Source organism: Megalobrama amblycephala, linkage group LG14 (genome assembly GCF_018812025.1).
Source record: "Megalobrama amblycephala isolate DHTTF-2021 linkage group LG14, ASM1881202v1, whole genome shotgun sequence".
Lineage (NCBI taxonomy): Eukaryota > Metazoa > Chordata > Actinopteri > Cypriniformes > Xenocyprididae > Megalobrama > Megalobrama amblycephala.
In genome coordinates this window covers 28845606-28873395 of record NC_063057.1, presented here as the reverse complement: position 1 = coordinate 28873395, position 27790 = coordinate 28845606, and the positions used below count along the sequence as shown (strand labels likewise).

The 27790-nt window shown below is 47.3% G+C and overlaps 1 protein-coding gene across 2 annotated transcripts in view; it reads right to left on the bottom strand.

Moving 5' to 3' along the window:
• The window catches only part of LOC125245415 (NLR family CARD domain-containing protein 3-like), a 67098-nt gene that overhangs the window by 26816 nt on the left and 12492 nt on the right, over nt 1-27790 (bottom strand). For both annotated transcript variants that reach the window (XM_048155988.1, XM_048155989.1), the window contains 2 exons: nt 25953-26087; nt 25749-25799 (listed from right to left, as the gene is read on the bottom strand). In XM_048155988.1, the coding sequence (XP_048011945.1) occupies nt 25749-25799; nt 25953-26087 (186 nt within the window). The remainder of the gene's footprint in view (nt 1-25748; nt 25800-25952; nt 26088-27790) is intronic.

Sequence of the window (27790 nt, the reverse complement as noted above, 5' to 3'; positions counted from 1 at the left end):
AATGCCTCCACGAACCCTCCGCCGGGCTGTCCACCCGGCTTGCTCTACATTCCATGGACACGACGCACTCCCACCATTCACTCGGCTCACACGTCACTTGGCACTGGTCACCCGGGGGTCAATGAAACCCTCTCGTTGCTTAAAGAACGCTTCTGGTGGCCAGGGATGGCTTCGGATGTCAGAAGGTACGTGCAGGGCTGTAGGGAGTGTGCCATCTCCAAATCTCCTCGTCATCTGCCAGCTGGGAAACTCCTTCCGCTGCCCGTTCCAGATCGCCCATGGTCACACCTAGGAGTGGATTTCATTACTGATCTCCCTGTCTCAGACGGAAATACCACCATCCTAGTTGTTGTGGACCGCTTCTCCAAATCGTGCCGTCTAATCCCACTTCCAGGATTACCCACTGCCATGGAGACAGCCGAGATCCTCTTCAACCAAGTCTTCAGATACTTTGGAATACCAGAGGACATTGTCTCCGACCGAGGACCCCAATTCATATCCAGGGTATGGAAGTCGTTCTACTCCCTCCTAGGTGTGGCCGTTAGCCTGACATCCGGATACCACCCGCAATCGAACGGGCAGACGGAAAGGAAGGTGCAGGAGATCGGCCGCTTCCTCCGTACCTTCTGTCATGACCACCAGGACTCTTGGAACCAGTTCCTGGGTTGGGCCGAGTACGCCCAAAACTCCCTCCGACAGTCTACAACAGGACTCACACCGTTCCAGTGCGTACTCGGCTACCAACCCCCACTGTTCCCCTGGGATGGGGAACCCTCCAACGTTCCGGCAGTGGATTACTGGTTCAGAGAGAGCGAGAGGGTCTGGGACTCAGCACACCATCAATTGCAACGAGCCCTGCGCAGACGCAGGATGGTAGCCGACCTCCGACGTTCCAACACCCCTGTCTTCCAGCCTGGTCAGTTGGTCTGGCTATCCACTCGCGACATCAGACTGCGTCTGCCCTGCAGAAAGCTGAGTCCCAGGTTCATTGGCCCATTCCCAATCGTCAAGCAGGTCAACCCAGTCACCTATCAACTCCGTCTCCCACAAGGGTATCGTATACACCCCACTTTCCACGTGTCACTCCTGAAAGCTCACCACCCTTCTGTTCTTCCCACAGGACCTGACGTAGCTCCCGCCGAACCCCCCCTTCCACTCATCCTGGAGGACGGAGCTGCATATGAGGTTCGGGAGATCTTGGACTCCCGACGTCGTGGTGGTCAGTTGGAATATCTTGTGGATTGGGAAGGATACGGCCCCGAGGAACGCTCCTGGGTCCCAAGGAACGACATCTTAGACCCCAACTTACTCCAAACATTCCACGACAGTCACCCTGAGAGACCGGCACCGCAGGGAAGAGGACGACCACCACGGCGTCGGGGTCCTCGGCCCTCTGGAGCGGGCCGTGGAGGGGGGGTACTGTCACAGACACGTCAGGTTCCAACATCCAATCACAACGCACGCCATCACCAGAATACTGATCACCGCCACCTGCACCTCATCACCTCACTCATCTACAGCACTATTTATCCCACACGCACACAGCACGTCCGGTCTCGTTCACATATACCCATGTTATGCTTACCTCAAGGACTCCTCTTCGTATACTCGCCTGTCTCCAGCGTGTCTCCTTCCCTCTGTGTGCCTCGTCTGCTGTGTGGGTGTGTTTCAGTCAGCTCCTCAGTTCTCCAGCGATCTCCTCTGTGCTCCAGCGATCCCCAAGCTCCAACTTACATCTACCTGCAAAGAGAAAGGACAGTGACTATTCCTCATACTACCTGCTCAAACTTCAATATAACCAGTTCACTCACCTGTGTGTGTTCACCTGCTCTACTGTGGTCAAATAAACATCCATTACCTGTTACATCTGTGTCTGTCTCCTGTATACCGTAACAGCATGAAGGATCTCTCGTTTTTCTCGTCAAAACATCACATCTCTTTCCAGGTTTCTTTTCACAGGTAAATACAATTTATTATCTGTAAAAATGATGGAAATCACTTTGAAATAGTTATATTTAACCCGTCTGTTATTGCTGTGGAAAGAATCATGCTTTTTCATGGCCTGTTGAAAGTACCTTGTTGATGCTTTTACACTTTTAAATGTTCGTTGGTTGAAGGGTGAGTAGAATAATGTCATCTCATTGTACCCAGTTTAAAAATAAAACATAATATTGCGTTCATAGAGCGAGCCTTTCACTGACTGTTTACATCTTAACGGAAGTTGCTCCCATAATTCAATCAAAGCATCATGGGGCGTAGGAATAAGGTGGATAGCCTAAAATACACTAATGATGACGCAGTCGTCTTGGCAGAAGTTTGATACTGCAACTTGATGGAGTATTTTATCCATCCTATGGAGAACAATTGTAGAATTTGTTTGCTTACTATAAAAGATAGAAGTGTTGTGAGGCCTCTTGGCCTATGTAACTGTAAGGGTCAAACAAGTTTACTTGGTCACTGAGCATATTTTGTTGGTAATTTTACACCAGATAACAGGTGGCTGTGAAATGAACAAGATCATTGTTAAGTGCGTCATATGAAGGCATCTTGCCTCTGGGGTGTATTGACTGTTTTGATACAATGTTTCATTTGGCCAATGGGAAAAGCGTTGACCATCAATTGGCAGAAGGCCATGAGAGATTAGGGTAAAAGATGTACAGTAGTTGGCAGTCGGCCACCCTTACAAAGAAAATTATCCCTTATATAAGTAACACCTAAAGTTTTAATTGGTGAAATGACTATTGCAGAAAGATCGGGGAGTACATGGGAAGGAGGTGTAGGAGAAGAGCCCCCGTAGATGAGATCATGGAAAATAACTGTTAGGGTGAATATTACCAGCCAATGATATTACTTTGGTGTATTTTAAGAGATAAGAAAAAGCCAATGATATTACTTTGGTGTGTTTTTTAGAGATAAGAAAAATGTATAAAACTGTGCCCCGGCTATGGGAGCCTCAGATGCGGAGCTGGCATCTCACTTTGTTGCTTGACAATAAAGTTAAATACTTCTGAGACCTGGAACTTAGACTCTGTGAGTTTTTCTTCGAGACCAGAACTGAAGGGACAAAGAGACATCGAATCTGCCATGACATAATTGGCGAGCCCTGAGCCAGGAGCCAGGAAGAGGTCGGGGTGGAACTGCGGTGGGCGTGCTGGCATGAGGCTTCACAAAACAAAGGCGCTATAAAAATGAGGTAAGCAATTTTGCTTATATTTGTTTTGTGTGGCCCCTTGTGAGCTAATGCCTGCGTGGTGACTGCCTAAGACTTCACCAAAACGAACCAAATTTAAATTAAAATGAATCAAATTTAAAATAATTGATTGAATTGATTAAAATTAAAGGAGAAGTAACTTCCAGGTCCCAGGGGTACCGCATGCGTGTCTAAGTGTTGTTCGTCTAAGTGTTTAACGCATGAAGTGCGTTCGTCTAAATACGCATGAAGTGCATTCGTCTAAGTGTTTAACGCATGAGGTGCGTTCGTCTAAATACGCATGAAGTGCGTTCGTCTAAGTGTTTAACGCATGAGGTGCGTTCGTCTAAATACGCATGAAGTGTGTTCATCTAAATGTTTAACGCATGAGGTGCGTTTTTTGTCTGCCTGAGTGGGGCACATAAATGTTATATGTCTGTATGGGTGAAAAGTATGGGATTAATATCCTGCCATGATTCAAAACTGAAAATAAAGTTCTGAAAGGTTGAAACTAAGTGTTCGAAAACTCAAAATCTTACAAAAAAAAGTTTTGCAAGATCGAAAAATAAGATTTGCAAGCTTGCAAAATGTAAAAAAATAAAAATATCTCTGCAAACATTGTGTTGTTTTTGAGATTTCCTTCTTCAGAACTGCAACATTTTTTTTACGATGTTGCACAAAGAATTTTTCAGAGTTTCAAATTTGTCAGTGTTCTCCCACTGTATAGTTTGTTTTCCAGGTTTGAAACCTTGTAAATGGTGATCTGAAAATTGGTGTGCGAATGTGTGAAAAAAAGTTTTGAAACTCTGAAAACAGAGTTTTGCAGGCTTGCGATGTGGTAAAAAAAATAAAATCTCTGCAAACATAATTTTGTTTTTGAGTTTTCCTTCTTCAGAAGTGCAACACTCTTTTTTTACGGTGTTGTGCAATCATTTTTTTCAGAGTTTCGAATTTGTCACTGTTCTCCCAGTGTATAGTTTGTTTTCCAGATTTGAAACCTTGTAAATAGTGATCTGAAAACTGGTGTGCGAATAGGTGAAAAAAAGATTTGAAACTCTGAAAACTGAGGTTCGAAAGGGCGAAACTTATTACATTACATTACATTTGCACTCCTATTGCAGACTATTTTTTCAGAGCCGAGTTTACAACACCCACTTTGCGGAGATACGCCCACACAGTTGTGACTCACGTGATTTGTGGCAGCGTTGTCACGCAGCTCTGCTCTGAAACTCTGAAACTCAGACTGAGCGAAAATGAAGCTTCGCAACCTTGCAACTTAAAAAAATGCCTGGAGGGAGGGCCTTCTGCTCTTGGCCAATGCTTTGCTGTCTGCTGACGTACAGTCCAATCACAAGTCGTATTTACTGAAAAGGTCCAAAAATATGGCTACCGACTTGTCGCAGGAATTAACTATACAATTGCCAGTAGCCACTGAGTTTACCACTGATAGGCCGGCGGTGCATCTCTGTATACACACTCTCCTCACGCAGCGAACGACTCACTTTCCTCACGCAGCTGACCACTGACTCTCCTCAGCCCTACAGTGAGTTATTCTAATTAGCCTAACATGAAATTGATAGCCAAGGTTAGGGGAAAATTACCTTTTTATAAAGGTAAAAAAAAAAAATTCCATGACAATCAATTTCAAGGGATAAACCTAAATGATAATTCTGTCATCAGTGACTTACACTCTAGTTGTTCCAAACCTATATGAGTTTCTTTCTTCTGTTTAACTAAAAAGGATATTTTGAAGAATGTCAGTAACCAGACAGTTGATGGTAACCAGTGACTTCCATAGTATTTTTTTTTCCTACTATGAAAGTCACTCGCTACAGTCAGCTGTCTGTTTACTGACATTCAAAATATATTTTTAGTTCAACAGAAGAAAGAAACTCATACAGGTTCGGAACAACTAGAAGGTAAGTCAATGATGACAGAATTTTTATTTTTGATTGACCTATCCCTTTAAGGGAGCATATACAAATCTGATGATTAAAAGTTTACATCTTAACAGTAACAGTTTACAGAACACTGATGGGAATATTGCTTCAGAATAAAGTACATTTACAACACAAAAAATGATAAACCTTACTAGATGTAGTTAGTTATTGCACCATCACAGTATTTGAAAAGAAACGTGAGGAGAGTCAATTGCTGCGTGAGGAAAGTGAGTCGCCGGCTGCGGAAAGTGAGTCGCCGGCTGCGGAAAGTGAGTCGTTCGCTGCGTGAGGAAAGTGAGTCGCCGGCTGAGGAGAGTCAGTGGTCAGCTGCGTGAGGAAAGTGAGTCGTTCGCTGCGTGAGGAGAGTGTGTATACAGAGATGCACCGCCGGCCTATCAGTGGTAAACTCAGTGGCTACTGGCAATTGTATAGTGAATTCCTGCGACAAGTCGGTAGTAATATTTTTGGACCTTCCGGCCCGCCATACTAGACGGGACCGCGTTGTGGCCAGAGATCCGTGCATCCTCTGTTTGCGTATCCTGTGCGCTTTCGTCATTGGCGGAGCAGTCGGTCAATCCCACCTTTCCAGTAAATACGACTTGTGATTGGACTGTACGTCAGCAGACAGCAAAGCATTGGCCAAGAGCAGAAGGCCCTCCCTCCAGGCTTTTTTTTAAGTTGCGAGGTTTCGAAGCTTCATTTTCGCTCAGTCTGAGTTTCAGAGTTTCAGAGCAGAGCTGCGTGACAACGCTGCCACAAATCACGTGAGTCGCAAGCTCGCAACTGTGTGGGCGTATCTCCGCAAAGTGGGTGTTTTAAACTCGGCTCTGAAAAAATAGTCTGCAATAGGAGTGCAAATGTAATGTAATGTAATAAGTTTCACCCTTTCGAACCTCAGTTTTCAGAGTTTCAAAACTTTTTTTCACCTATTCGCACACCAGTTTTCAGATCACTATTTACAAGGTTTCAAATCTGGAAAACAAACTAATACACTGGGAGAACAGTGACAAATTCGAAACTCTGAAAAAAATGATTGCACAACACCGTAAAAAAAGAGTGTTGCACTTCTGAAGAAGGAAAACTCAAAAACAAAATTATGTTTGCAGAGATTTTATTTTTTTTACCACATCGCAAGCCTGCAAAACTCTGTTTTCAGAGTTTCAAAACTTTTTTTCACACATTCGCACACCAGTTTTCAGATCACCATTTACAAGGTTTCAAACCTGGAAAACAAACTATACAGTGGGAGAACACTGACAAATTTGAAACTCTGAAAAATTCTTTGTACAACATCGTAAAAAAAATGTTGCATTTCTGAAGAAGGAAATCTCAAAAACAACATAATGTTTGCAGAGATATTTTTATTTTTTTACATTTTGCAAGCTTGCAAATCTTATTTTTCGATCTTGCAAAACTCAAAATCTTACAAAAAAAAGTTTTCGAACACTTAGTTTCAACCTTTCAGAACTTTATTTTCAGTTTTGAATCATGGCAGGATATTAATCCCATAGAAAAGCGCTGAAGTGTGTGATCACGCTTGTCTGTGTGATAGCCAGAGCTGACGGGAGAACTCGGCGCTGAGCGGGGGCTCCAGGCTGGCTGCCAGATAGACAAGAGCTGTTAGTTATAAATAAAGAAGGCCTTGAGAAGAGAGACAGCGATTTGAGAAAAAAAGTGACTGAAGTGTATAATACTGTGTATAATGCAGAATTAGGTATAAAGTAAAATAGAATTGCTTGGTTTGTTTCTGTTTTTATTGCTTTATGTAAAGTTGATAAAAGCATATGAGAAGTGTTGTTCGGAAGAATATGTGAATATTCCTGCAGGTTTTGTGAAATGGAAAAACAAGATTGTTAATGGACACTAAAATTCAAAATTATAAGTGTGATAAAAAATGTAAAAGAATTGTATAAGAATTGATGAAAGAACTAAAAACATTCCCAGAAATTGGCTCTGTTGTTTATTTGGACACTTTCCAGACTGTAAGCGCTGTGATCCAGATAGGGAAACAGCCCTTAATAAGTCAAAACAAGTAAGGAAATGTTAATAGAGAAAACTTTGAGAAAACTGGTGTATAGTCATTTTTAATGTGTGCTGCGTGAGTGAAATCCCGGGTGTGTGATTGTTTTAAGAGTGTGTGATTGAGCCTGCACTGTATCAACAGAGTGAAGATAAAGGCGGGGCTGCCTCTGATAGAGAGAGGAGAAAACTAGAGAGAAGATAAGGGCGGAGCTGCCTCTGACAGAGGGAGGAGAAAACTGAGAGTGCAGTAAAGGCGGGGCTGCAAGAGGAGAGAAGTGTGTGTGTGTGTGTGTGTGTGTGTGTGTGTGTACAGGGAGGAAGACAGAGAGAAAAAGTTTACCCTTTCTGGCTGTGACTATTTTATAAACCAGAAAGTGGGGAACAAATTCCAACATAAACTTTGAACAAAATTTTGATTATTGAACAACATTATTCCCACCAGTGGACCTGAAATAGAGGAACTGCCTGTTTAAAATACCTAAGAAAGACTAATCATATATCTTAATATTGTCTGATCTTTGAGGTAATAACTAGTTAAGAATAGACGCAAGCTGGGATTAGAGAGGCATATAGCCTACTAAAAAAGTGTGAAACAGATAGTCATAATTTAGAATATAATAGCATCAACACCTGTAGAGATGCCAAGGTCTAGACATCAATTACACAGAGATACTTTAGGATAGCCTCCAGAAAATAGGGAAAAAGGACAAAAAGCTTAAATACATAAGGCAAGCAGAGGAAACATCTGGTTATGTGCAGAGAAGCTAAATCTAAAAATTAAAAATCTAATTAAAATTAGGGAAACAGGTCAAAGGGAGATATAATGACAAAAAGGAAAAGGAAACAGAAAGATCGCCTACCATGAACTACCTTATGGCCCTTCGGAGAAAAAGATGTCTGACATAACAGGAAGAGTAGAAGAAAGAGGTAGGGCTGTACGATATTGAAGAAAAAAAATGCAATATGCAATTCGATATTGATTCAAGGGTCAAGATGAAAAAGAGTTTTCAAGCATCAAAACAATAAGTATAATACAGCTTTGAATTGTTGTTGTTGTTTTGCAATAGATCAGAATGAGTCCTGTTTAATTCATAGTTAGAACTATAATGCAAACCATAGAGGGTAATTGTTTGTTTTTTCTGAGCAAAAATTAAATATTCATTTTTACCATGATTTACAGAAGACACACTAAAATGTCATTTAGTAACAATCTTGTCAGGGATATTTACAACACAAAATCTATTTATATTAAAGACTATTTACTTGTGATTTTTAAAAATTGCCACCATCCTAGATTTTACCCATTTGACAGCAAGAATGTCTTACTCATGTAAAATGCAATTAAATTTAGTATGCTCACCTATTCTTTTATATATTTTAGTATGTACAGGTCAGAGTATGTTGTTTCAATTTTACATAAATGTGTTACACTGAATGACAATGGAACATTATTTCACCCACATGTCAACATTTTATTCTTCCAAAACTTATTTGAAACCTTAGAAGCAGACATTTGACTTGCGTTCAATTTGCTTTCTATGCATATAAAATCACTTTTTTAAATTTCTACTGATTTGGACATCTAAATGTATTTGACCCTTAAATATATTTAAAAACTAAAATGACAACCTAATATGCTTATATGAATTATCAGCAAGACAGGTAGTTAGACTTAGATTGCATACTTTTCGGGGGGTGCAAGATGACGTAAGTGCCACAATGGGTTGTTTTCTAAAGGTTTATTGCGTTTAATAACTCTATTTTAATGTCAAGCTAATAACATATAAGTAACTGTCATGATCACCGTCTGTTCCTGTCAATTCCCGGACTACACTTCCCACTATCCTCCCTGTCAGTCACATGTTCACTCCACACCAATCACCTGTCGCCACATACACCTAGCACACTACACTGATCACCACACCCAGCTGCAGCTCATTACCAGGAATATCACACACACCACCTCACCGCGAAGTCTTGATTACACCTGTAACAATTCTAAGCGTTATTATTTTTGCCTGTTGCCGTTCCTGCCTGTTACCTGTTTTACGATCCTGTGCTGCCTACCTCTGACCTGTGCTTTGTATACGGTCTTGTGAGTGATATCTGCCTGTCCTGATCATTGCCTGTTCCTTGACCATGATTCTGCCTGTCCCTTGCTGTTCCTGTTTGCTCCTGATTGACCCAGCCTGTACGACCACTCTCACCTTAATAAAAGCTGCAAATGGATCCCTGCCTGAGTCCCCAGTCGTTACAGAAGACTTCGCCACCACTACGATCCAGCAGCTTCCCCGGAGAGCATCTGCACAGTATGGACATTACTCAATTGTTGTTGTGGAGTACGCAGGACACACGATCATTGGAAGAATATGTAGCGGAATATTTGGACATTGCACAATACTCAGACTTGCCTGAATGCGCACTAATAGACTTCTTCTGTGATGGTGTGAACCAGCCACTCAAATCTCAACTCATCCATGAGGGACCCCGTACATCTCTAAGTCATTTTATAGATTATGCTTTATTGACTGTTGGCTCTCTGTTTACTGTGGGTGTCGCGGAGGAATGCGACACCTCGCTTAATCACGTAATGACTGCCGCGCCAAAGGACACTCACAAGATGGCGGCCCTCATAACAACAACACTAGTCAACGTCTCCGCTGATCGCCCAGAGCAACGTCACGTCTCCGCTGATCGCCCAGAGCAATGTCACATCTCCACTGATCGTCCAGAGCAACGCCACGTCTCCGCTGAACGTCCAGTATCACGTCACGTCGCTGGTCCTGTCCGAGAGCGGAGAGGATTGCGTTCCAGCATGAATGATCCTCCACTGACTACAGCACGAGCAGCTGGCATCTCAAGTTTGTCTGTTGCAACGCTCTCAAGTTCGTCTGTTGCAACGCCCTCAAGTTCGTCTGTTGCAACGCTCTCAAGTTCGTCTGTTGCAACGCCCTCAAGTTCGTCTGTTGCAACGTTCTCAAGTTCGTCTGTTGCAACGCCCTCAAGTTCGTCTGTTGCAACGCCCTCAAGTTCGTCTGTTGCAACGCTCTCAAGTTCGCCGGTTGCAACGCTCTCAAGTTCGCCGGTTGCTATGGACTCATGTTCGCCGATTGCAACGCACCCAAGTTCGCCGGTTGCTATGGACTCAAGCGCCCTGGATGCGATGGACAAGATGGCTGCTTTGCCAGTGCCCACGGGCAAGATGGCCGCCCCTGCAGTGCTCAAGGATGTGGGGGGAGTTCCAGCCATCGAGTCCACTCCAGAACCTGCTTCAGCCAGTGAGTCTGCTCCTGAACACGCTCCAAACGGTGAACCATCGCCTCATCCTCGGAAGAGGAGGAGGAGGAGGAAGAAGAAGGCTCCTTCTGTTCTTCCCTCTCGTACGTTCAAGCGTCTTGCCCTGCCGGTGGCGCCTGTGCTTCTTGCCCTGCCGGCGCCGCCTGAGCTCCTTGCCCTGCCGGCGCCACCTGAACTCCTTGCTCTGCCAGCGCCACCCAAGCACCGTGCTCTGCCAGCGCCGCCCGAGCTCCCTGCCCATGAACCCGCCACGACTCCCGTTGAATTCCCCAAGAACTTTTTTTGGGGGGGCAGTATACCTAAGGGTGGGGAGCTTGTGGGTGGGAACTCTGCACGGCCGCGGTCATCAGCGGCCTCCGAACTGCCTGTGGCTCCTGACCTGCCGTGGCTACCCAAGCCACCTGACCTGCCGTGGCTGCCCGAGCCACCTGACCTGCCGTGGCTGCCCGAGCCACCTGACCTGCCGTGGTTGCCTGAGCCACCGGACCCGCCGTGGCCACCAGAGACTCCTGACCCGCCGTGGCTGCCCGAGTTCCTGGACCTGCATTGGGGACCCCGTTCCTGTCTACATGCAGGTCTCCAATGCACCCACCCCCCCTCCCTAGCTGTTCCGTTTACGTCGTGAGGACGCGCCTTCCAGGAGGGGGGCATTATGTCATGATCACCGTCTGTTCCTGTCAATTCCCGGACTACACTTCCCACTATCCTCCCTGTCAGTCACATGTTCACTCCACACCAATCACCTGTCGCCACATACACCTAGCACACTACACTGATCACCACACCCAGCTGCAGCTCATTACCAGGACTATAAAGGACTTTCACACACACCACCTCACCGAGAAGTCTTGATTACACCTGTAACAATTCTAAGCGTTATTATTTCTGTCTGCTGCCGTTCCTGCCTGTTACCTGTTTTACGATCCTGTGCTGCCTACCTCTGACCTGTGCTTTGTATATCGTCTTGTGAGTGATATCTGCCTGTCCTGATCATTGCCTGTTCCTTGACCATGATTCTGCCTGTCCCTTGCTGTTCCTGTTTGCTCCTGATTGACCCAGCCTGTACGACCACTCTCACCTTAATAAAAGCTGCAAATGGATCCCTGCCTGAGTCCCCATTCGTTACAGTAACAGTCGTGTGCCCAGTTTATTCCCTCATATATGCATTGGCCTAAAACTTTGACCTTTTACAACTTTTTGAAGTGGCCTATTAAAATCATTCAGATATCACAAGCTGTATTGTAGGGAAAAAAAGAGAGAGAGATAAGCACATCAAGTTACAGGGGGAAGTTAGCAGATGAACATAGAAAACATGAGGATGAAAGGAAAATGGAGGCATCAAGCCATGGGGGGGTCAAGAAAAGAGACACTAAGGCCGTACAAAGAAAACCTAAAGAAAAGAGAGACTAATTAAATGATCTAATTAAAATCTGTCCAATATAATGGAGTTAGAGTGAGACATAGGAAGGACTGATAAATGGATAAAAAAATGGAAGTAAGTCCTGAGAAAAGAGCTGGATGGATTTGGATTTCAGATTGGGAAAATGGATTTCAGAGAAAGCAACAGACAGACAAAAGTTAAAATACAACGCAAGACCACCAAAGAGTAAGTAAATGATTGTGAGCTAATGTATACTTGTTAGGAGATTTAGGGAAAAGATGTAGAGAAAACAATTATCAAATGAGTACATAAAAGAGTAACTTAATGAGCCCTGTATGACAAAAACTGAATTTCATTCAATTTACAATGTTTGGGAACTCTCCAAGTCAGGGGTTTTCTGTTTTTCAGTTGGCCTGGTTGAGTTTCAATGAGTTGAGTTTTGATTAGTTGAGTTTTGCCAGTTGTGGCAGCAGTCTCTTGTCAGAGGTGGTACGTTGAGCTGACGGAAAGGTTTGGTTTGCCAGGCCGCATTGTCTGTCTGGTTGGATGTTTTGAACAGTGGTGAAAATTTTATCTTTCTTGCTGTCCAAAAGGTGAAAAATGTTAGTTTTTTTGTGTGTGTTTTAGACTTGTTTAGCCAACACTGATTTTTCACTTCGGCTTGATGGATTGACTGTGGACAGTTGGAGGTGTTCGGTGAGGGTTTTACATTTTTGATTTTGGATGAGGACATTGAGCTGTGACAATTTAGGAATGGACCCAGAGTTCAATTACATATGACACTTTGTATGTAGAGGATGCCACTTAAAATATTTATGTACAATGATGAAATGAGCATTTAAAAAAAAGTAAATGGGAAGCCATAGACAAACCTCTCAAAAACTGTATTCAAAAACAGCTGAAGTACTAAGAGAAATGGAAAACAAGTACATATGTAGGATTGAAGAAAAGAGCTAAACTAGTTAGAATTAAAAGTAGGCCAATTGAACAATTACCAAGAAAACTCTAACAAAAATGGATAAGTAACCCTGAAATAATAATATTGCATAAATGTTAGTTGACCGGTCCAAATTAAATTAATAAGCAGGCCTGCTAACAGGGATTGATCTGGAGGATTGCACAAACTGGTGGCCACCAAAAACATTGGAGTTTTCTCCTTAGTATAAGTGGTTTGTGCAGTTCCTTGAGGAAATCCAAATAACTGACAGAAGGGATTATAGAAATATCTGATAAAAAATAGAGATATAGATGTGGGTTTTATAACTATTACTGACACTGAAAAGTCATATGAAGACATCTGAAATTTGTATCTTGTTATCCCTGGGAGACAGTTTGAAATTTGATCCATTGCAGAGATTCTAAGATTTTTAGATTGTGTTAATTAAAATAACTTTGGACATGTGTTGAATAAGCAAGATTGAGTGACCAAGCCAAACAAACATTTTTAACAGACATGTTATATAGATTTTACAACGAGACTCATTGATACTATGGTATACATGTGACTGAAAATAAGTCTATTCAAAAGACTGAAATGCTGCTATTTTCTGCATTCTGCAAGAAAAATGCTTGCTGTTTTCTGCAAAAAAAGAACTTGCTTTATTAAAATAGCATGGGGAAACTGCTGTTATCAACCAGATGAGACTTTGTAGAATTTATAAAGGATAAATTTGATTAATGCGGTTCTCTGAGTGTTCAATCTCCAGATTACCCCAGATGACTTCTGGGACGGCTGCCTTGACATACTAACTGAAAGCAACTGGACTGTGCAACAAGTGAGATCAAGAAACACAAGGACACTCAAAACACTCAAACAGCAGCCCGACCAGTTCAACTGCTCCCTGAACTGAGCAGAAGGACTTTCCTAAGAAGGCACAGGCGATACATTTCCAATTATCACTAGAGACCACTTCAAATTTTATTGATTGACCATATTAATTGTATTTTGATTATTCATTGGTGCAACAGCAGTTCTCTGCATTCTGTTAAGCTAACACTCTCTATCTGCTTTCTTTTAATAGACATCAGTCCAGCCGTAAGCATTAAAAATCAGAAAGAAATAAAAAAGAGGGGAGGTTGAGTGTTTGCTTGACTCAACAATTAACTAAAATTGGGACTGGACTTAGCTGTGGTGTTTAACACAACTACATACTAATACCGATGAGCTGTATTATTGGAAACATTTAGACACTGTCAAATGGGGAATGCCACATGGCCTATGTTCAGTAGATCATGTCATTAGAATTTTGTTACTAATTTAGAATTGGTGGTATTCAAACCTTGATATTTAGGATGGTAACTTGCATATAAAATTAAAGAAATATTAATGAGTCAATTAGGAGGCATACTCTCAAACGATATAAGTCGACAAATGATTACATCAGCAACTCTTAGATGCGCATGATTTTTAACCATTGCGCAAGGGGGGAAGAGAAATCAAAGTCACTGACAGATGATTTGATGATTTTTTTTGATAAATGAGTGATATTTTTAATTTTTTAGCCAAATGCATCATTTGTGGCCAAAACAATGTTAGAAAAGGTGTGTACATGGATTTGAATGGTCAACCAAGGAGAATACCAAATTAATTTAAGGACGGAGATGAATGAACAACCAGAATTTGTGTGTATAATTTATGAAAAAATATAATTTAAATTTATTGTGATTAACAGAAGCTCATTAACCACGCTGAAGATGCATTGAGAGCCTTCGGAGAACAGTTCAGACCCACAAGCAAAATGATAGGTCAAATCAGACAAACAGTAAATTGGTTATTCACAGAAGAAAGGAGGTGTTTGTAAAGTATATGAAGTTAACTGTTGTACTTATGTTCCAAATAATACAGCTCCTGATAAATCATTCAACAAGGCAATGAAGAAACTGAATAATAAGAGAAGAAATCACTGAAAATGAAGGAGATAAGCATAATGGGAACTAGTCTGATAAAATATTTGAATTACCGGGTAAATGATTTACTAAAGTGAGAATAATAATAGCAATGGCTATTGCTATTTTTGTTTTGTTGTTCCCTTTCAGTCGGTCACGTTCGACGTACGTCAGTAGTGACCGACGAATTGGGATATCGCTTAGAGAGCCCTATCAGCTTCGTGTAAACTAAAACAAGCCAATGGAATTGGCGTGCGATATTTGCATAATGCGCACCGCCTCCGACAGGTGTATATAAATAGGAAGCAGATGCAATCGCACTCTGTCTTTCGCTTCGGAGCCATACAGTGGTGTCCTAGTTTCAGAAGACTCCTTTCTTCGTCAGAACTAAACTGCCTCAGAAGAGGATTCTCAGCAGCCGTGTGTGTGCTGGTAGTTACGGCGCTTCAGCGAGGTCGCGAGCTTCCGAGGAGCCGAGCTATAAGCCCTCAAACTGCTGTTTTCACAGCAACACGCCAAGAGTGAAAGTGTGTGTGTTGCGATTTGGGCCGGTTCCTCGGTGTGTCCAGGGAGTGGTGTACCTGGCACATCGCGTCACTCCCTGTGTGCTTCAGCACGAGCGAGTTGACTGTTTTCCCCTTCTAAAAGAGCTTTACAGACGAACCCTGACAGTATGTCACTTCGTCTGTGCGTTAATGGGTGCGGTCGTTCCCTGGTCCCTGCTGATGGGCACAATCGTTGCATCTCGTGTTTGGGCATTCAGCACGCTGAAGCAGCTTTTGTGGATGGTTCATGTTCCCATTGCGGGAACATGACTATCGCGGTGCTGAGGTCGAGACTCTCCTTCCTGAAGTCTCAGGAAGCGGGGGTCCCCTCCCCTATGCCCCGTTCGACCGTTTTTTCCGGCCCGGGCCGGAATGACGGTTCGGCGGTGTATAGGAAGGGTGACCTGAGGATTACGGTCAGGGCTTCCCCGCCGAGCGGAAACGCTCTTCGGGCCCCTGCCGCCTCATCAGCACCGCAACCCATCGTGCCACCGTTGGTTTCCGCTGGGCCCTCTACGGACTGTCCAGCCGTTACCTTTGGTGCGCCGGCGGCGGATCGGATGTCGATCTCTGCATCGGAAGGTGAGCCTGAGTCCTCGGGGGAGGAAGATCCGGACGCGCTGCCGCCCGGGACAGTAGCGTTGCCCGAGTCGGATCCCGAGCTCACGGCTGTGCTCTCCCGGGCCGCCTTGTGCGTCGGGCTTGAGTGGAACCCTCCACCCTGTCCTGGCCCATCTCGGTTGGACGATTGGTACTTGGGGGGGGTCGCGCTGGTCAAACCCAGCGTCCCGCCCCAATGCCTTTCTTCCCGGAAGTACACGATGAGGTGACCAGGTCTTGGCAAGCTCCGTATAGGGCTCGTACAAGGCCTGGTCCCTCGTCCGCCTTCACCTCCCTGGACGGCGGGGAAGCCAGGGGATACGCGAGGATCCCGCCAGTCGAGCGGTCTGTTGCGATGCAGTTGTGTCCAACGGCCACTGGCTGGCGCGGTGAGCCGCGTCTCCCTTCCCGGGCCTGTAAATTCTCAGCCGGTCTGACTGAGAAGGCTTACAGTGCCTGTGGGCAGGCTGCCTCCGCCCTGCACGCGATGGCCCTTTTGCAGGTTTACCAGGCAAAAGCGCTGTCGGAGTTGCCCCAGGAAGGTCCTGACCAACAGCTGCTTGGGGAGCTGCGCGCTGCCACTGACCTTGCCCTCCGGGCAACGAAGGTGACAGCGCGTTCTGTTGGCCAGGCGATGTCTACTTTGGTAGTCCAGCAACGCCACCTCTGGCTGACCTTGGCAGACATGAGGGAGACCGACAAACATCGGTTCCTGGATTCCCCCGTGTCTCCGGTCGGCCTTTTCGGCGACGCGGTGGAGAGCTTTGCCCAACAGTTCTCCGCTGCACAGAAGCAGGCTGAGGCTATCAGACATGTCATGCCACGGCGGTCCGCTGCTGCCTCCACCCAGCCGCCCGTGGCTCAGCCTCAGCCTGCTCGTCGCCGAGGGCGCCCGCCTGCGTCTTCCTCCGCCCCTCCTAAGTCGGCAAAGCAGCAGCCAACACCAGCCAAACAGCAGGGTGCCGGTCGCGGACGTGGTGCCCAGCCCGTCTCTGCCAAGCCAGGTGGCAAGCGGTCGAGGAAAACTCGGCCCTGAGACGGGCGACCTGGAGGGGAAGGTTCCTGCTCTTCGGGAGAGTATTCCATCTGCTCTCCCACCCCCGGAGGAGGGCCGGGGGGATTTTGTGGCGTCTGTCCATCTACCGCCGCTGGCTCTCCGGAGTCCAGCGGTACCCACTTTGTCACAAAAAGAGCAGTTTCCTCAAACTCCAGGTCACAAGAGGGCGCGTCTGCCAGTGTGCCAGGCCCCACCTCGCCGCTCGCAACCCCCTCCCATTCCGCCAGTAGGCGGCAGTGTGATGGCGCAGACCGCGTCCCGTGCGCCGTCTCCCATTCGCACTGCTGCCTCGCAGAGTCCGACCTCACTCCGGGCCGCTCCCATGCCGTCCGAGTCAGGTCCCTCTCTGCCTTGCTGCCCCACCCCCGGTGCGTCTGTGGTGCCTTTGGTCCCGCTGGCTCGGAGTCTGGAGGCGTGGATCACGCTTCCCAGCCCGTCCCGCTGGCTCATTCGCACCATCAGACTCGGCTATGCGATTCAGTTCGCCCGGCGTCCCCCGGTTTTCAGGGGTGTCCACTTCACTCAAGTGTCGTTGGACAGTGCACCTGTTCTCCGGGCGGAGATTGCTGTCCTACTGGCGAAGGATGCAATCGAGCCGGTCCCTCCAGCCGATATGAAGTCGGGGTTCTACAGCCCCTACTTCATTGTACCGAAAAAGGGCGGTGGGCTACGGCCAATCCTGGATCTGCGCGTCCTGAACCGGTATCTTCACAGGATGCCGTTCAAGATGCTCACGCAGAAGCGCATTTTCGAATGCGTCCGTCCCCGGGATTGGTTTGCAGCAATAGACCTGAAGGACGCGTACTTTCATGTCTCGATTCTGCCTCGACACAGACCCTTCCTCCGGTTTGCGTTCGAGGGTCGGGCATATCAGTACAAAGTCCTACCCTTCGGGCTGGCCCTGTCACCCCGCGTCTTTACGAAGGTTGCGGAGGCGGCCATTGTTCCCCTCAAGGAACAGGGCGTTCGTATTCTGAACTATCTCGGCGACTGGCTGATCCTGGCCAGCTCGCGAGAGCAGTTGTGCGAACACAGGGACATGGTTTTAGCTCACCTCAGCCGGTTGGGTCTTCGGGTCAACTGGGACAAGAGCAAACTCGCCCCCGGGCAGAGGATCTCTTATCTCGGTCTCGAACTAGACTCGGTCGCACGGACTGCGCGTCTCACCGAGGCGCGCGTCCAGTCGGTGTTGAAATGCCTGAGCTCGCTCAAGCGCAGGACAGCGGCTCCACTGAAAGATTTTCAGAGGCTCCTGGGGCATATGGCATCTGCAGCCGCGGTCACGCCGCTCGGATTGCTTCATATGAGACCGCTTCAACACTGGCTCCGCGGCCGGGTCCCGAGATGGGCGTGGCAGTGCGGCACGCTCCGTGTCCCTGTGACACCGAGCTGCCGTCGCACCCTTGTCCGGTGGTCGGATCCTTCGTTCCTGCGGGCCGGAGTACCCCTTGAACAAGTGTCCAGGCATGCTGTGGTCTCCACAGATGCCTCTGCCACCGGATGGGGGGCCACGTACAACGGGCATGCAGTGGCAGGTCTTTGGACGGGGCCTCAGCTGCATTGGCATATCAATTGCCTCGAGTTGCTAGCGGTACGTCTTGCGCTGGCCCGCTTCAAGAAGCTGTTGTCAGGCAAGCACGTTCTAGTCCGCTCAGACAGCACTGCGGCCGTTGCGTACATCAACCGTCAAGGTGGTCTACGCTCCCGTCGCATGTCGCAACTTGCCCGCCATCTCTTGTTGTGGAGTCAGAAGTATCTGAGGTCCCTTCGGGCCACTCATGTCCCAGGTGTGCTCAACCGTGCAGCCGACGAGCTGTCACGGCAGCCTCCACTTGCGGGCGAGTGGCGGCTCCACCCCCAGGCGGTCCAGCTGATTTGGCAGCATTTCGGCGAGGCCCAGGTAGACCTGTTTGCCTCCCCAGAAACTGCCCACTGCCAGTGGTTTTATTCCCTGACCGGCGGCACGCTCGGCACGGATGCCCTGGCACACAGCTGGCCCCCGGGTCTGCGCAAATATGCGTTTCCCCCAGTGAGCCTTCTTGCACAACTCCTGTGCAAGGTCAGGGAGGACGGGGAGCAGGTTCTGTTAGTGGCTCCGTACTGGCCCACTCGGACCTGGTTCTCAGACCTCATCCTCCTCGCGACAGCCCCTCCCTGGCCGATTCCTCTGAGGAAGGACCTCCTGACTCAGAGACGGGGCACCCTGTGGCACCCGCGTCCCGATCTATGGAACCTCCACGTGTGGTCCCTGGACGGGATGCGGAGGTTCTGAGTGATCTCCCGCAAGCGGTCGTAGACACCATCACTTCCGCTAGAGCTCCTTCCACTAGGAGTCTCTACGCGCTGAAGTGGAACCTGTTCGTCGAATGGTGCGCCTCTCGCCGAGAGGACCCCCGATCATGTTCGGTCGGATCCGTGCTTTCCTTCCTGCAAGAAGGGTTGGAGCGAAGGCTGTCTCCCTCCACCCTGAAGGTGTATGTTGCCGCTATTGCCGCACATCACCACGCAGTTGAGGGTAAGTCCCTGGGGAAACACGATCTGATCGTCAGGTTCCTGAGGGGGGCGAGGAGACTGAATCCTCCTCGCCCTTCCTCCGTACCCTCTTGGGATCTGACCCTGGTTCTCACAGCTCTCCGGGGTCATCCCTTTGAGCCTTTGCAATCAGTCGACCTGAAACTAATGTCTCTCAAGACGGTTCTTCTGGTTGCATTGGCTTCCCTGAAGAGGGTAGGGGATCTGCATGCATTTTCGGTCGACGAAGCGTGCCTAGAATTTGGGCCCGGTGATTCTCACGTCATCCTGAGACCCCGGCCTGGATACGTGCCCAAGGTTCCTACCACTCCCTTCAGAGATCAGGTAGTGAACCTGCAAGCGCTGCCCTCGGAGGAGGCAGACCCAGCCCTAGCTTTGCTCTGTCCCGTCCGCGCTCTGCGCGTTTACGTGGACAGAACGCGAAGCTTCAGGACCTCAGATCAGCTCTTCGTCTGTTACGGAGGCCAGCAGAAGGGAAAGGCTGTCTCCAAGCAGAGGATGGCCCACTGGATAGTGGATGCCATCGCCTTGGCGTACGAATCCCAGGGCGTGCCTTGCCCGCTCGGGTTGAGAGCCCACTCCACCAGAGGGGTGGCCTCCTCCTGGGCGCTGGCTCATGGCGCCTCGCTGACAGATATCTGTAGAGCTGCGGGCTGGGCGACACCTAACACGTTCGCTAGGTTTTATAGCCTACGTGTAGAGCCGGTATCTTCACGTGTACTCGCATCCACTAGTCGGTAGACGTGTTGTACCCGCTCTAAGTGTCGGCTTGCAATGCCATTCCCGCCACCGGCCGGATACGTGCATACTTCACTCCAGTCGTGTTCCCCGCTTGGCAAACCCTGTCGAGTTCCTCCGCCTCCCCCTTCGGCTCGGACATTGCGGAGTGTCTGATGCCAGGCCTACATCCGTCGCTGATGCTGTCTGTTGGCTGGGGCCCATATGTCGTGACTCCTCTACGTGAGCGGTCCCATATGTGTAATTATCCACGGTTTTAAACTCCCTACGGGCTGAGTCCGTGTCTTTCCCTTAGCAGAGCCAGCTCTGCTGTCACCTGTCAGATGAGTCTCCCCCTACCAGGTGGAGCCATCCCAGGGACTCCATATGCGTACTGCCCCCCGGGCCAGTCCATATGTGTATTCCACGTAAACTCCTCCCCCATTGGGTAGGTAGTGGTCTCCGCAGCGTCCCTTACGGGTTCGCTTCCCCAGTGTAGTCTAGTTTACTTAGTGGGTAGTGGTTAGACAGCAGTAGACTCTCTCGGTGTAAGCTCGCCCCCTTCACCGCCAGCCGGTGCTATGGGCGGCTGAGCTTGCGCTGGGCACTGGAAGGGGTTTCGTAACTGTGGCGCTTTAGTTGGGATCCCAATTCGTCGGTCACTACTGACGTACGTCGAACGTGACCGACTGAAAGGGAACGTCTCGGTTACGTATGTAACCCTCGTTCCCTGAAGGAGGGAACGGAGACGTACGTCCCGTCGCCACAGTTTCTGTACCCTCGCTGTAGCGCGGACACCAGTTGTCTCCTCAGCGAAAAACAGAGTGCGATTGCATCTGCTTCCTATTTATATACACCTGTCGGAGGCGGTGCGCATTATGCAAATATCGCACGCCAATTCCATTGGCTTGTTTTAGTTTACACGAAGCTGATAGGGCTCTCTAAGCGATATCCCAATTCGTCGGTCACTACTGACGTACGTCTCCGTTCCCTCCTTCAGGGAACGAGGGTTACATACGTAACCGAGACGTTCTGTTGTATTGTGCCTTTTCTCAGATCAATGATGGCCAATGCAGCTGCCAAACAGATGATCAATGTATCTGTAAGATGAACTGGAGTCGATATCGGATGCACCAACACTGGAGTGTAACCAATTGGTCCAGGGCTGGATGAACTGGACGAGTTCTGTAAGACCGACTACATAAAGAGATGGAAGGTGTCACGATCGATTGTGTGAGTGCCCTATCTGCCACTTGAGGGCACTCCATCCTGGACTCTTTCACCCATTGACTACACTACCCATAACGCACTGCCGGACTCACTATCCCTCTATCACTTCATTACCACCAGCTGTCATGCATCATTTAATCAGTGTCTGTCTATTTATACCCTGTCTGTTTCTGTTCACTTCCTGGAGTTTTCAGTTCACTTTCCCAGTCTGTGTTGTTTCCTGTTCCCGTGTTTTGTTTTTGTTATTTTTTATGGACTGATACCTGGTTTTTGACTCATGCTTGTTGTGGACTACGATTTTGGATTTCCCTAATAAATTACCTGCAATTGGATCTGTCTCTCGTCTTCGTGTGTGAGTCCGTGACAGAAAACTCCAGCACCTAAGGATCCAGCAGGATGGGGATCCACATCACTCCTCCTACCACTGTGAGGGAACGGATGGCTCGCCTGAGCAATTTAACCACCCTGCGGCAACAGGTCATCAGGTCGGTGGATTGGCACAAATGTTTTGGACCCTGGCAGCAGGGCTAGGTTACAATGATGCGTGTCTGATTGACCTTTTCAACGGTTGTCTGGATGACCCGTTGCCGTCGAGGGAGAGAGATGGATTGGGTGACATGGATTTTTGGGGGTTCGTCTACTACCTTGAAGATCGGGGTAGGGGGACCCCACCTAATCTACCAGGCAGTGTACATGCTCCAGCCCATGAATCCGTTCCAGAAGTCACAGGGGAGGTAGGCACTGAGCTTCTGCTTAACCCTGGTAAAAGGAGGAGGAGGAGAAGGAGGAAGGTTCCCTTCTTCCCCCAAGGTCCAGAGCCCGCTCCAGCCAGTGAGTCCACTCCAGAGCCCGCTCCAGCCAGTGAGTCCATTCCAGAGCCCGCTCCAGCCAGTGAGTTCACTCCAGAGCCCGCTCCAGCCAATGAGTCCACTCCAGAGCCCGCTCCAGCCAGTGAGTCCACTCCAGAGCCCGCTCCAGCCAGTGAGTTCACTCCAGAGCCCGCTCCAGCCAGTGAGTCCACTCCAGAGCCCGCTCCAGCCAGTGAGTCCACTCCAGAGCCCGCTCCAGCCAGTGAGTCCACTCCAGAGCCCGCTGCAGCCAGTGAGTCCACTCCAGAGCCCGCTCCAGCCAGTGAGTCCACTCCAGAGCCCGCGCCAGCCAGTGAGTCCACTCCAGAGCCCGCGCCAGCCAGTGAGTCCACTCCAGAGCCCGCTCCAGCCAGTGAGTCCACTCCAGAGCCCGCTCCAGCCAGTGAGTCCACTCCAGAGCCCGCTCCAGCCAGTGAGTCCACTCCAGAGCCCGCTCCAGCCAGTGAGTCCACTCCAGAGCCCGCTCCAGCCAGTGAGTCCACTCCAGAGCCCTCTCCAGCCAGTGAGCCCACTCCAGAGCCCGCTCCAGCCAGTGAGCCCACTCCAGAGCCCGCTCCAGCCAGTGAGCCCACTCCAGAGCTCGCTCCAGCCAGTGAGCCCACTCCAGAGCCCGCTCCAGCCAGTGAGCCCACTCCAGAGCCCGCTCCAGCCAGTGAGCCCACTCCAGAGCCCGCTCCAGCCAGTGAGTCCACTCCAGAGCCCGCTCCAGCCAGTGAGTCCACTCCAGAGCCCGCTCCAGCCAGTGAGTCCATTTTGGGTGAGCCACTGCCTCACCCTCATAAGCGGAGGAGAAGGAGGAAAAGGGCTTCCTCCGTCCTACAAGGCCTGGAGACCACTCTAGTGGCTGTTCGTGGGTTCTCCAAGCGCCTTGCCCTGCCGGCGCCACCGAAGCGCCTTGCCCTGCCGGCGCCAACTAAGCGCCTTGCCCTGCCGGCGCCAACTAAGCGCCTTGCCCTGCCTCCTGAGCAGCCAGAGCCGGCCACGGAAACCGTCACCGAGCTGCCCGCTCTCCCTGAGACGGCCATGGAGCACCCTTGGTCAGCCCTGCCGCCTCCGCCGCCACCCAGATCTTCTGCCCTGCCGCCGCCGTCCAAGCCTACTGCCCTGCCGCCCTCCAAACCTTCTGCCCTGCCGCCGTCCAAGCCTTCTGCCCTGCCGCCACCGCCTAGATCTTCTGTCCTGCCGCCGTCATCCAAGCCTTCTGCCCTGCCGCCGCCACCCAGGCTTTCTGCCCTGTCGCCACTGCCCAGGCCGTCTGAACCGTTGGAACCCGCCTGGTCAGTTCCTCCGGCACCACCCTGGCAATCAGCCAGGACTCCAGACCCGCTGGAACCAGCCTGGTCAGTTCCTCCAGCGCCACCCTGGTATTCAGCCAGGACTCCAGAACCGCTGGAACCAGCCTGGTCAGTTCCTCCAGCGCCACCCTGGCTCTCAGCCAGGACTCCAGAACCGCTGGAACCAGCCTGGTCAGTTCCTCCAGCACCGCCCTGGCTATCTGTGGGGCACCCTGGATCTGACCCGCCATCCCTCCCCCTGATCCTCCTCCTGTCCACCTCCCTCCTGAGTTGTGTTTTTGTTTTGTCTGGTGGAGCGTCTGGTAGCCGCTCCTTTGAGGGGGGGTAATGTCACGATCGATTGTGTGAGTGCCCTATCTGCCACTTGAGGGCACTCCATCCTGGACTCTTTCACCCATTGACTACACTACCCATAACGCACTGCCGGACTCACTATCCCTCTATCACTTCATTACCACCAGCTGTCATGCATCATTTAATCAGTGTCTGTCTATTTATACCCTGTCTGTTTCTGTTCACTTCCTGGAGTTTTCAGTTCACTTTCCCAGTCTGTGTTGTTTCCTGTTCCCGTGTTTTGTTTTTGTTATTTTTTATGGACTGATACCTGGTTTTTGACTCATGCTTGTTGTGGACTACGATTTTGGATTTCCCTAATAAATTACCTGCAATTGGATCTGTCTCTCGTCTTCGTGTGTGAGTCCGTGACAGAAGGGGCGCCTTTTTTTGTTTTATCAGAGAGTTTGATCATGTTTTTGGTGAGAGAGGGAGTGATGTTTGACTCTTACCTCTTCTGGAGTGCAGTCACATGAGGCAGCCAATGGGAAAAGCGTTGACCATCAATTGGCAGAAGGCCATGAGAGATTAGGGTAAAAGATGTACAGTAGTTGGCAGGCGGCCACCCTACTAAGAAAATTGTCCCTTACATAAGCAACACCTGAAGTTTTAATTGGTGAAATGACTATGGCAGAAAGGTCGGGGAGTACATGGGAAGGAGATGTGGGAGAAGAGCCCCCGTAGATGAGATCATGGAAAATAACTGTTAGGGTGAATATTACCAGCCAATGATATTACTTTGGTGTGTTTTTAAGAGATAAGAAAATTGTATAAAAACTGTGCCCCGGCTACGGGAGCTTCAGATGCGGAGCTGGCATCTCACTTTGTTGTTTGACAATAAAGTTAAATACTTCTGAGACCTGGAACTTCGACTCTGTGAGTTTTTCTTCGAGACCAGATCTGAAGGGACAAAGAAACATCGAATTTGCCACGACAAACTCCGCCTCCGGGCTCCACTAACGATTCCTTCTGCGCATGCCCAGGCTCTAAACTGACGTTTTTGCGTAACATGTCAACACCCATCGCCGTACGTTTTACATTGTTCATTACAATGGAAGGAAGCAGTGTCACAGCATCCATCTTTTTTTACAGTCTATGGTTTGGCCCTGCAGTTGCTGCTTGCTGTTACATATTCTTTTGTTTTCATGTACAGAAATATATTGTTATAAATAATAATGAACCTTATAATTAGTATACAGTAATAAAGTACTTACAAATAATTTCCAAACTATTAGTTTATAGTTCATTCATAGTTAATATATTGTAGCCTCTACATTGTTAATTTATTAATAGGCTATATACAAATAGTGAGTTCCCCATTCATTGTCACTATAATTAACCAAATTATTATTGTTTAATTAGCTTATATGTAAAGAGTTAGATAATGTTTATCTATGCTTTGTTAACAACTTATTAACCATAAATGATTAACACTTTAGATTAGGTCATGGAAAATTATATATATCATATATTTTTACTTATTATATTAATATTAGAGTTAGTATAGGGTGATAGAATATACAGTTTGTACAGTTTAAAAAACATGCCTAGGCAGAGTCACCATGAATATTAATATATTAACAAAGCAGAAACTACAATATATAAACTATGAATAAACTATAAATTAATTGTTTGTAATAATTTGTAAGTACTTGCTTAAGTAATGTATACTTCAACACTGTATGTGAGCTGCATAAACTCAAACATTCCACATCCTGATAAACACTGATTGAACATGTTCAGTTGATGAAAACCAACACCAGCCACTGTCAACAGGGGGAAAACACAACGAACGTGTCTGTTGGTGTCAGTCAGAATCTGTCAGTGCAGTGTGAGGAAACACGACTGTTGTACCTTGATCTACTGTGTGCTTCTCTGGCTCTCTCTCTGAGGCTTTTTGTGTCTCTGTGTGGAGAAAGAAAAGGAGAGAAGTCAAAAATTAAAGGCAAAATATACAGATAAACTGAAGAAAAGACTAAAGCATGATTGCCCATTAGCAAAATAGTCATAAAACAAACTTCACTAGTTGTGTCTCAGTAAGCACTGTTATATTGATACCGTTTCCTGCAGAGTTGTAGATGTTCACTGGGCCCGTGAAGGTGTTTCCAGAAAGTAAAGGAGCATTTACAGTTGCTCCTGTTTCAGCGTTCACATCAACACCGACTCCACAGTGAGTGCTGCTGCTCATCTGGACTAGAATAGAGAGAGATTAATGACATTTCTAAAATGACAACTTTTTTTCTTGGCCATCTTCTTGAACTGGAAATCCCGAAACACTATTCACATAACGCATTGGAAAAATTTGCTCACAGACTACATCTCCCTAGAATATTTTTCACCTCATTACAACTGTATATCGGAACCACAACACTCCAGATCAGACCTCATTCAACTATTACAAATCTGACACACTCATCCTAATTAATTATGTATTCATTTATTATTATACATATTTATACAAGGTTTTAGTAATATTATGAAATATATCATAGAAACATTGAGCAGTAATAGAATGATGTTGATGGGATGATATTTTGCTTGATATAAGGACAGTAACGGTATAATGAATATCTTTAATAATTTAAAAAAAAAAGAAATATATATATCTAAAATATATAAATATAACCAAATCAAATCTACACCTAACATATACCACACATGATTTTAATGCATCAAATGCTGATTTTAAAGCACCACTCCCTTCTTTTAATGCACCACCTCAGCTTAGGCATACATACAAATAGTAACTGTACTGTGAATGAGAAGGAGAAAAAAAACAAAAAACATGCACACTGACACAAAAGCTAGGAGAGGTGTGGTATGTGTCATTATTTCATTATTACTATTACTATTGTCATTTTACCATTGTTATTATCATTATTATTACTGTTATTATTATTGATATTACTGTTGCCGTCACCGCAAAATATTATCATCATCGCCATCTTTAGCATTACTATTGTTATTATTACTATTGTTGTTATTAATGTTATTATATTATTGTTGATATTACTATTGCTGTCAATACAAAATATTATCATCATCACCATATTTAGGGCCCAAGCGAAAATTCGCGCAGGGCCCTCTTGTTCTTCTAAGGATTATTATTATTTTTTTTTTTTTTTTTTTTTTTATTTTTTTTCCGTCTTCCGGGGCTTTTTGGGGCCTTAACATGCTCAAAAACTCTTGAAAATTGGCACACACATTGGAATCCGCGGCCATTAGGACGCCGGAGAGGCTGGTACCCGGGCGTGGCAGGGGGCTCGACAGCGCCCCCTTGAAAAAAGTCTGAAAATTTGGTCCATATATTAAACACGCTTGCACGTATTAGTATGAAACTCAGTACACATATAGACCTCATCGGGCCGAACAACTTTCGTGCTCTAAGTTAAACACCACGCCAACAGGAAGTCAGCTATTAAGGGTTGTTTTGAAAAACGCATGCTCTGGAATTTGATATACTCCTCCTAGACGATTAATCCGATCGCCACCAAACTCGGTCAGCATGAAGTCAAGACACTGATGATTAAAAATTGCCAGGGGATTTTTGATATCTCGAACGGTTTGGCCGTGGCGAGGCAACGAATTTATGGCGAGAAAAAGGAAACAGGAAATGTGTTATAACGTCTGCATACATATATTGATCTTTATGAAACTTCACGAGTGTGTTCGTTATAGGAGTCTGATCACATGGATGTGACTATTGTGAGTCAAAGTTATAGCGCCACCAACTGGCAGCAGGAAGTGTATCACTTTTTGAAATGTTTTGAGATCACCCTCTTATTTTTACCTGATTTGCTTCAAACTTCATCAGTGTAATGTCAATACACAGCAGATGTAGACCTATGACAGGATTTTTGATATTTGAAATATTGTTGCCATGGCAACAGGTCAAA